General features: G+C 47.3%; 1 protein-coding gene across 1 annotated transcript in view; it reads left to right on the top strand.

Annotated features, from left to right (window-relative positions):
- The window catches only part of PRDM10 (PR domain containing 10), a gene marked incomplete at its 5' end in the record, with an annotated part of 33605 nt that extends 23838 nt beyond the window's left edge, over positions 1 to 9767 (top strand). The window contains 8 exons of the mRNA XM_009073354.1: positions 914 to 1024; positions 2114 to 2314; positions 3049 to 3192; positions 4284 to 4454; positions 6081 to 6221; positions 6988 to 7156; positions 7758 to 7870; positions 9408 to 9767. Of these exons, the coding sequence (XP_009071602.1) occupies positions 914 to 1024; positions 2114 to 2314; positions 3049 to 3192; positions 4284 to 4454; positions 6081 to 6221; positions 6988 to 7156; positions 7758 to 7870; positions 9408 to 9644 (1287 nt within the window). The remainder of the gene's footprint in view (positions 1 to 913; positions 1025 to 2113; positions 2315 to 3048; positions 3193 to 4283; positions 4455 to 6080; positions 6222 to 6987; positions 7157 to 7757; positions 7871 to 9407) is intronic.
- Positions 9768 to 10834: the final 1067 nt, after the last annotated feature.

Here is a 10834-nt window from a genome sequence, read left to right as displayed (position 1 = left end):
GGGAGGGGGTGGAGTCACCATCCCTGTTGGTATTTAAGGACAGACTGGATGTGGCACTCTGTGCCATAGTCTGTTTGCCATGGTGGTGTTAGGTCATAGGTTGGACTTAATGATCTCAGCGGTCTTTTCCAAGCTTAATGATTATGTGATTCTGTAAGGCTCATCTCATTCCAAACCCCCCTTTTCATGGGCAGGGACACCATCCACTAGACCAGGTTGCTCAGAGCCTCATCCAGCCTGGCCTTGCCCAGCCAGAATTCTGTGAAACAGGGTTAATTCTGTAGCTGAGTTGAGATGATAAATCTTTTTTTGAACTTGTGTGTCTTATCTCTTCAGCAAATGTCTTTGCACATTTCACTGCCTGTGCTGTATGTCTGGTTGTCACTGCCCTATTTCCACACTAAGCAATGCTGACTGATGTACAATGTATTTAACAGAACATGAGATGTATATATTGCCTAGTTCGGCCTTGGTGCCTCAGCTTTCCTGCTGTCTCTCCTGTTTTCTGCTTCTCCCCCTTCTCGAGGGCCTCTCCTGGCCATGCCTTGTCACTGCCTCTGGGAAAAGGATGTTCTGCAGCAAGAGGTCTTGTTTGCTAAGGGCTCATGGGGGCTGTGATCTGGGCAGAGACCCTTCAGTGTACACTACCTCACTCTCAGCTGCAAGAGAGTTCTGGAAAGCTCTTTTAACCCTTCCCATCTTATTTTGGTTAGTGAAACTGTAAATGAGACCACGTTTACCTTCAGCAACAAAGTGGGAGTGCACAATAACCTCTGCAGCAGCAAATGCTTCTGGTCCTGCTGCCTTGCATCATTCAGTGTTGGTTTGGCTGTTACCCATGTCCAGGAGAAGTAGGAATTGTTTGGCATCCAGCTCTAATATGTTCTTGTTCTCTGTGTTTCTTTCCCCTAAGGTGAATCATCTATCAAAGAGACATCCAGACATGAAAATAGAAGAGGTGCCAGAGCTCACGTTGCCCATCATCAAACCCAACAGAGATTACTTCTGTCAATACTGTGATAAGGTGTGTGGGAAGTCACCTCTCAGAGGATAGCTCAGTCCCAGACCTGTATGCAACCAATTTGTCTCTGCATAGAAATATTTGGCAGGGTTTGTAGCTGTTTTGAGGTGATTGCCAGCAACATTCCTGCAGTATTGTCCAAAAAACATAGAAACAAAAAACCAAAATGCACTCAGGCCAAGGCAGTGGAATGCTAATTGAAAACTGCAGTTTTCTGCTGTCTTTGGCATTGGAAGACTCAAGTACTGTGATCCAGCACGCAGGCACTGACCCTGAGTCCTGTGTGAGCCCAGGACTGAGAATCCTGTCTGTCTGTAATTCCTGACCACTAAGTCCTTTTGGTTTCTGTATCACTTCTAAAAGTTAGTCTCTAATCCATTTTATTGTAAGCTGCTTACTTAGTCACATGCCAGTAATTCCCAGTGTTCAGTGGAGCCTGAAGCTGCTTCTGCAGTGTCTTGGGGTTCCTGCTCTTGTTCCCTGGCCTTTGCTTTTCATGCTTAGGGGCCTTTATTTACCAGGGAGTGTATTTTGACTGTCCTTATTCTCATTGTGTTCTTCTGTGTTGACTCCTTCCCTTGTTTAAAGGGAAAAAAGGGTCGTTTGAAATAGTGTTACAGGATATTCATTTCTTGATGTGCCTAAAAAGAGTTAAAAATATGTTGATCACTGAAGGCTGCGAAGGCAGTTTGATGCTTTGTGTGAGGGGAGTGGAGACATCAGCCCTCATGCTGTTAACACTGGGCAAATTACAGCTTTGGTGATCAGTGGCTTCTCTGACATTTGACCTTCAAGTATTAGGCAAAACGGGTTTTCCTTTTACTTCCCTGTCCTGCTGTGATGTTTGGTGGTGGCATCTAATGTGTACTGAAATGGCTTCTCTGTGCTACACAACAAGGAGAAGCTCTTGCAGATTGACTAGACACTGGAATGTGGATGTAAATTCCAGCATTATGTTGTAATTGTTTGGGGATTTGACTAAACACATTGTCCAAAGCTACGTGCAGACTTTCCAGATGGAGATAACTGGTAGCTGTTTCCTGTACAGACATCAGGTTTGCACCATTTCAGTTCCAAATCTCTGTCCTGCAGGTGTACAAGAGTGCCAGCAAGCGCAAAGCACACATCCTGAAGAACCATCCTGGTGCTGAGCTGCCTCCAAGCATCCGGAAGCTTCGCCCTGCAGGCCCAGGAGAGCCAGATCCCATGCTGAGCACCCACACCCAGCTGACAGGCACCATAGCCACCCCTCCAGTGTGCTGCCCTCACTGCTCCAAGCAGTACAGCAGTAAGGTATGGGGGTGGTTTGGCCTCAGGAGGCACAGCCTCTCCCTGGGGTGCTCTGTCACAGCCTCTGTCACCTGTCAGTCTGCAAGCAGAGCTGTCTGAGGCAGAGCACTGCTCTCATGCTGTGTGCTGATAGTGCAGGCACAGCCTGCTTGTTTGGGGGCTAAAAGGTTCTCTGAAGAGAGGGCTGGAGCTTGAAGAAATGAGAATGTTACCAGAGTGTGGTCACAAATGGAAAGGCTTGGAAACTGCTCACTGATAGTTACAAAGGAGAGGAGTAGGGAAACCTATTCTGGCACTGGAATATTGCCCAGGGAGGTGGTGGAGTCACCATCCCTGGAGGTGTTTAAGAGGTGTCTGGATGTGGCACTGGAGGATTTAGTTTAGCGTTTAGGGGTTCCAGCAGTGACAGGTTCATGGTTGGACTTTATGATCTTAGAGGTCTCATCCAACCTCAATGATTCTGACACAGAAAAGGTGACCTCTGGAAAAGGTCCCCAAAATACTTGGCTGTGTTGGGGTAAAAAACTTACAGGCTGTGCTGTTTGGGGCAATATTTCAGTGCAGGTAGTTCTAACCAGCAGCAGCTTTGTGATCCTTGTGTCCATCTTGCTGACCAGTGGTGTAAATCATCCCAGTGTGAATCTTGGCTGCCTTGCCACAGTTGGCTGCTGGATTTCAGTTGGCCCCTAGCAGAGCTACTGACCATCTCTCTAACCCTCCTTTGCATCTCTCTGCAGACGAAGATGGTGCAGCACATCCGCAAGAAGCACCCAGAGTTTGCTCAGCTGCCCAACACGATCCACACCCCCATGGCCACGGCTGTCATCAGCTCCACCCCAGCTGTCCTGGCCACTGACAGCACCACTGGAGAGACTGTCGTGGTAAGAGCTCCAGGCACAGCACATCAGGCCAGTGCAGGGGAGCCACCAGAGCAGGAGCTCTCTGGTGCCCCAGTCAGTGTTTGTTTGGCAGACACCACTTTTAAGGCCTGTGTTAGGATGTTATGTGAGATCACTTCTGTCACTGAGTCTGTGTGGTTTAGTTTTGCTCTGCCAGGAGCTGTGTGTTTTTTTCTGGACCTTTAAGGATTTGGCTTTTTTCCCCCAACTTCGTTCCTCCTGACTCCACATAATAAATTCACATGTGCCTAATGAAGTCAGGAACACACTTGTCATGGATTTTCACTGGGGCTGTTCTGAGGTGCCTGCAGTTCTTGGCATCAAGAGGACATGTTTAACAGTGACTGAGGACTGGATCAAACTGTGTTCAGAGGAGTCAAGATCCCTCTGTAATCCTTTGGACAGTGCAGCACTGAGTGATATCAATCTGCAGTGGCTGATCTCTCCAGTGTTAATACATCAGCTGCCACAGAAGTGAAAGCTGAGACTACAAAATGACTCTGGTGTCCTTCAGCAGTGCTGGAGTGCTGCATAGTTTTATAAAGCCTACTGAGCACAGTTTAAAACTTCCTCTTTGAAGATTAACTGGATAAAAAACCTGTTCTACTTGAAAACGGAGAGGTTCAATCAGGCTGCTGTTGGCTTCATAAACCTGATTAGTTAGGTGTTAAATGTCTTCACACACTCCAGAATTGCAGTTGTGACTGGCAGGGGAGGAGAAAAGGTGGAATACATCCATGAATCACTTTTTGACTTGAAAATCAAGTCAAGTCTTCACAGGTGCAGAATTTTTGTTGTCAAATAGAATACTGTTATGCCACGGGGTGGAAGTAATTATTTTTTTATTTTGATAAGTTAGCCCTTAATGGTTCTGACTAGTATTTAGACCAAGAGAGCAGCTGTAGTGGATGGTCCTTGCTGATTGCTTATGGCCTCAACCTCTGTACACATTAGGCTCTTGTACATAAATGCCCAGGCCCAATATAAGTGTAGATTCAGTGTGATGGAAGAACCACAGCCCTGCACAAGTACATCAGCATGTGATGATGGTCTGCCTCTCTCTCCCTGCTCAGACAACAGATTTACTGACCCAGGCAATGACAGAGATCTCCCAGACCCTCACCACGGACTATCGGACTCCCCAGGGAGATTACCAGCGGATCCAGTACATCCCTGTGTCTCAATCCACAACTGGCTTGCAGCAGCCTCAGCACATACAGCTGCAGGTTGTTCAAGTGGCCCAGGTGAGTAACCTGTGTGGGACTGGCTGTGCTTTTTACCCCCTCCATATCAAGCCTGTGTGTTCTTGGGGCTGCAGCACTCTGCAGTTTGTTAAGGAGTAGTTACAAGAAGTGGTGCAGACCATTTCTTACAGGTCAATTGGTTTATAATGCATAGGGTTCCCATTGTGAGCCTTGTGTCCTGGGCATAAATAGTCCTGCCAGCCTTGGCCAGCTTGCTGGCGACATGTCAACACAGTCCTGACTTCATTCTACCCATCTGGGCACCCTTGCTCGAGTCTGCTCTAGGAAGGTTTTCCAGCAACTGGAAAAGTGGGTCAGTGGGTGACCTGTTTTCTGCAGTTCAAGACTAATTTGTGTTTCCTTGTTCTCAGTGAGCCAGAGCCAAAATTTGGGAGTACAGAGAGTGCTTGCTTGTTCCCTTCATATCATCTATTAGAATATTCATTCTCTGAAGCTCAACAGCCTCCTAAAAATAAAACCAGAGTGTAACCAGAGTAACTGAGCTGAGGAAAACATCTCAGGCAGCTGTAAGAAATCACTGTAGCCTTCAAACGTGCTGTCCCCTGGGTGAAGCTAAAACTACTGTGTGTTGGGATTTGAATCTGAAATTCCATGTTCTCTCTGGCTCCTCATTACAAATCAGGTTATGAATTTTGTTAATAAAGGCCTAAACAATGGCCCCAGTTAATATTGGCTGTGGCTGTTCTAAAGATAAAGAGCATGAATACTGATTCCTGCAGGTAATATTATCAAGACCTTAATTTTATCAAGATCTGAGACTTGTAATGAAGTTACTGCAATTGGTATCATTAGCAGGTGCTCAGAAAAAAACCTTTAAAAGCCTATGAGCACTTGTCTTGATGCAGAGCTGAGTCAAACTACAGTATTGGGTGTGTAGATCTCGAGTGTGTATGCATTTTAGAGAAAGATGCTTATAGAGAAGTGATTAACACTAGTCATGGTTTTCAGAGCCTTTGGTTTCAGTCCAAGCACTGCCACAAACAGCTTGTACGACCTTAGGCAAATCCTCTCCAATGTATCACTGAGGTGTAACCATAAGGAGAAGCTGAGGGAGCTGGGGGTGTTCAGCCTGGAGAAGAGGAGGCTCAGGGGAGACCTTCTCACCCTCTGCAACTCCCTGACAGGAGGTTGGAGTCAGGTGGGGGTTGGTCTCTTCTCCCAGGCAACCAGCAGCAGGACAAGAGGGCACAGACTCAAGCTCTGCCAGGGGAGGGTTAGGTTGGATATTAGGAAGAGATTTTTTACAGAGAGAGCGCTCAGGCTTTGGAATGTGCTGCCCAGGGAGGTGGTGGATTCACCATCCCTGGAGGTTTTCAAGCTGAGACTGGATGTGGCACTTAGTGCCATGGTCTAGTAACCACCGTAGGGTTGGACTCGATCTTGGAGGTCTTTTCCAACCTGGTTGATTCTATGATCTCAGTGCCATTTTATCTGTTAAGTGTACTTTATCTCCTGGGAGTGCAAAGAAACTAAGCAGACTTGAACACGAGAGCTCCATTAAGGCTCCTGTGTCATTGTCCCCGACCTTGTGTCCCAGAGGAGGTTTGTATGGCTGTTTCTGCAAAGAATTCAAAGTATACACCTCTGCTTATTTTTTTCCCCCAGGCTACCTCACCTCACCAGTCCCAGCACTCCACAGTGGATGTTGGGCAGCTGCATGACCCCCAGACGTACACCCAGCATGCCATCCAGGTGCAGCACATCCAGGTCACCGAGCCGTCGCCAGCAGCTCAGTCAGCAGCACAGGTATTTCACTCTGCTCCTGCAGGGAATCTTTCCCTGCCTGTCTGCTCAGCACATTGCATGTACTGATGCAGGGGACAGTCTTTTCTGTGTCATTTATAGGACCACCCATGAAATGACTCTCACATGAACATCTCTGAGATCATCAAAGTAGTTTCCAGATGTCCCAGGGTGTGTGGGTTGTTTGTTGTGTGGGTTTTTTGCTGTTTTTTTTTATTTTCCCCCTAGCAGTGTGTACAAGTTAGAGGTAAGTGGCTGGGAACAGACAAATTTGCAGCTTAAATTAAGTTAGTGAATGGAAAGATGTAAATGGAAACTGGCATTACTCAGATATTTGAAGTGCAGCTCTCCATGCTGTTGGCCAGTATTTAGGCTCTAATTTCAGTTCTCTATCACAGACTCACTCACAAAAGTGCTACTGGTCAAACCTACTAACATTGTAAACTTTAGGCTGCAAGAAACATTGCAATAGGTTGCCCAGGGAGGTGGTGGAGTGACCATCCTGGGAGGTGTTTAAGAGGTGTCTGGATCTGGTGCTGGAAGATACGCTTTAGGGTTTAGGGGTTACAGCAGTAGCAAGTTAATGTTTGGACTAGGTGCTCTTAGAGGTCTCCTCCAGCCCTGATGATTCTGTGATCTCTATTTCAGTGTCCTGTTCTGTGCTCTGGAGCCCACCCTGTGTTTTCCCTCAGTAAGAAGGGTGTGTTTGTAGCAGCACAGAGCTGTGCAGTCCTTACTACACTGAGAACACACCTTGTTTTTTCTCTAGGTTGGGGGTCAGCCTTTGAGTCCCTCCTCGCAGCCACCTCAGAAGGAACTCAGCCCCTCCCAGATGCAGACAGCTCCCTCCACACCAAACCAGGCCCTCCAGCAGCAGCAAGGCTCCTCAGTGCAGCACACCTACCTGCCCAGCACGTGGAACTCCTTCCGCAGCTACTGTAAGTGTCAGCAGTAGCTCTCACCACTCTGTGTGACTAATTTGTGCCCCATGTCTCCAGCTACCCACTGGGATAGTGTTATCAAAGCTCGTCAAGCTGTGTGGTTAATGTTCACAGAGACCAAGAGAGTTTCAGGTGAATGAAAATGGTTACACTAGCTCTTCTGCTGTAGGTCCATGCTGATCCCACACAAGATTTGGGCAGGTGCACTGGGTTCTTTTATTAACTTGGGCTCAGCAAGAATCCATGTGTTAGATAACAGCTTATTCAGGTTTGGATGATGGATGCGTGAAAGAATCATAGAGGAGATGAGGGTGACATGAGATATTTCTCATGTCTATGCAGCTCTGGATGGTAATTGTGGGATCATTTGGGTGAGAACAGGATGTGCTGTCCCTGTATGAGTTGCCAAACCTGCAGCTGGTGTTAGCTGGCATAATTCTCTTGAGGCCTGTGGAGTTGGACAAGGCCTTACAGCACCTGAATTTCTATTCGACACCCACTGTTTCAGGCTTGAAATTTTACTTAGGTAAGACATGATCTTTTAAAGTTGTCTTTGACTTCGATTCAAGGTCTTGACTGTCCAATTTGCATCTTTCAGCATCCGAGATTCAGATGATGACCATCCCCCAGGGCCAGTACGTGATCACAGAGACTGCTGTGGGCACACCAGTCACCACTGTCAACACAGGGCAAGTGAAAGCAGTCACTCAGGTAAGGAAAGCAATCGTGGCCTCTGTTAAATCCAGGGTAATGTATCAGACTTAAAGCCTTCAGCTTGAAGGCTTAAGCAATGACAAAATGATGACTGGGGCACAGAGTAGAGAATAGTGGGGTACCTAAGGGGGTCCAGACTGTATGGACTGGAGGGCATTGGCTTTCTGTCACTGGTAGCAAGTTCCAGGCTGAGCATAATATATAGGCAAAACAGCTAAGAAATTAGGTGATGTGCTGTGTCATAAGCTGGGGAGAAAAGTGCTACTGGTCAAACCTACAAAGTTGTAAACTTTAGTCTGCAAAAGGAAACAATCTCTAGAATTTCAAGGAAAATCTTTTTTTCTGAAATAGCATCATATTCCTTGATGTGGTGATCACAAATTGCAAGTTTTCTGCATCTAGGATTTGCAGAGTCCACACTGTGTAGCCCTTGTGTGTGTGTGAGTCCTTCCAGTTTAAAGTGCTCATTCACTCACATTTGCAGGAGAAAGCATTATTTAGTGGGCCTGATGAGTCCTACAAATATTTATGATTAAACTGTATCCATTAAGCCAAATCTCAGAACAGCTTCTGGAAGCATTTTCACAGCTTTCTGTGATCTGTAGGGTTAGAAAATAAGAAGAGTTCCTGCTGTCTTGCCTTGTAAGCAATCCAGCCTAAGGAAGCAGGCAGGCCCTTGGGCTGTGTTGGTGTTGGACACTGGGAGTGCAACTTCTGCTAGAACATGTGGAATGTAGAAAAAACCCTTTCAGAATAGTTGAATGAAAAATTGTTACTTTAATCTGTAGTGATGGGGTAATTGTGTCATGAGTTTAACCATTCATAGATGGAACTCAGTGCAGAGTAGTCCAATGTCCTTCAAATCAAAGAACAAGTATTGTGTGGCTTTCAAATACAGTTAACTGAAATAGAGCTTAATTTCAAAGTTCTTTCTTCAGGCACTGGAATATTGGCCAGGGAGGGGGTGGAATCACTGCCCTGCAGGTGTTTAAGAGGTGTCTGGATCTGATGCTGGGTGATACAGTTTAGGGGTTACAGTGGCAGTGCTGGTGGATGGTTGGACTTGATCTTAAAGGTCTCTTCCAACCATGATGATTCTATATTCTATGAAACCAAACTCTCTGCAGGCACAGACTGTTAGAACAGCAGAGTCACAGAAGATACATAGCAACCTGCCAGGAGCTGAAGGGGCTCCAGGGAAGCCAGAGGGGGACTCTGTTAGGTGCTGCAGGGACAGGACAAGGAGGAATGGGGAGAAATTGAAAGAGGAAAATTAGATTAGATCTTAGGAAGGTTTTCCTGTGATGTTGGTGAGACACTGGCACAGGTTGTCCAGGGAGGCTGTGGCTGCCCCAACCCTGGCAGTGTTCACAGCCAGGTTGGCTAAAGCCTTGAGCAACCTGCTCTGGTGGGAGGTGTCCCTGCCCAGGGCAGGGGGGTGGGGCTGGAGGATGATCTCTAAGCTCCATTCCAACCCCTTCACATTCTGTGATGCTATGAAACTGATGCTTTATTTTCTCTGTTCCCCGTGCAGACTCACTATGTGATATCTGAAGGTCAGCCTGACCTGGATGGCAAACAGAACTCCTCCCTGCCCAGCGAGGTCCCGGTGGGTGTTCCCCAGCCCCCAGCCCACACGGATCCCTTGGAGCCTCAGCCAGGCAGCCAGCAGCAAACCACCCAGTACATCATCACCACCACCACCAACGGCAGCGGTGGCAGCGAAGTGCACATCACCAAACCCAGGACTTTCCCAGCAGAGCACGAGTGAAGGAGCCTCCTGGTGTCATTTGCTTGTCCTTGTCACCTCCCCAACAGCAGATCTAGGGTACTCTGGGGCTGTCTGTGTTTAACCTATATGCTCACTTACCTTCAACTAAAATCTGGAGCTCTTGGTAATGCTTTAAGAGGGTTTAAGTCCCCAGTGACCATGAAGTACCCTCAAAATCCTTCTGGGATGCTTTTTATGCAGCTTTTAACAAAGGGCAAGAGAAGTGAAACCTCTCCTTGCCCTGAACTTTATTTCTGGCATGTCTGCTGACCCTTATGTTTCCTTTTTTGGAAGTGTCTCCAGTAAACAACTTTTGATTTCAGTTGTATGGGGAAAAGCTTGCCCAAGTGAAGGCTACCTGGCAGCTTGGTGTATGTATATCTTTCATAGGAGCCATTAAACAGAAGGACATCATCCCCACGGCCAGGATATGGCAGAACTGCTTCCCATGGCTTTGTTTCAGCAGCCAAGGTGGAAGGGAATAACCCAGGTCCATGTGAGCAGACTGCCTGGAGCAGAGAGCAGCAGCAGCCAGGGTGGCTCCTTGCCTGGGGATGGATCAGACAATGAAGCTGTGAAGATGTGCCGGAGCAGTCCGTTAAGTTATTCTTTCTCCAGTCCTCCAGAACTGTTTACATGCTCTCTGCCCTGCCCCGTTTCCCCAGCAGTTCCAGAAAGCAGGAAAAGTGCAGAATTACACCTGTGTGGTTTGGAGTAAACTGAAATCACAGCAGCACCCAAGGGTAGTACAGAGCCACTGTTAGCCCTTTTCCCTCCAGTGTTTGCAGGGAAAATTGCCTTTTTGCCTGTAAAGAGCCAAAGGCTGAGCTCAGCCTGCACAGCAGCTCCTGCTGTGACCTAGGATGGTTGTGCCAGGAGAAACTGAGGGTCCAGGACACTCCTCCGAAGGGACAGGGTCGTTGTCTCTGTTGCCACCTCCAAGTGAACACATTTCTCCCCTTCAAGACTGGATGGATTACTCTGATTACTTGGTTTACTTGGTTACTCTGGGTTTTTTTCCCAAATAACCTTGTTAGCAGTGCACTGTAATTCCTTTGGACACTTCCATGAAACGACCAGCCCTGGACTCAGGAAACACAACAAACATGCTAGTGGACCACTATTTATGGGACATGGAAAGCCATCTGTGAGGGTTGCCTGGTGGTGCACCTGGTCTGTGCATGAATTCA

The sequence above is a fragment of the Acanthisitta chloris genome, unplaced genomic scaffold (genome assembly GCF_000695815.1).
Source record: "Acanthisitta chloris isolate BGI_N310 unplaced genomic scaffold, ASM69581v1 scaffold474, whole genome shotgun sequence".
Lineage (NCBI taxonomy): Eukaryota > Metazoa > Chordata > Aves > Passeriformes > Acanthisittidae > Acanthisitta > Acanthisitta chloris.
The sequence above is the reverse complement of the archived record's forward strand: the minus strand, read 5'-3'. Positions and strand labels throughout refer to the sequence as shown.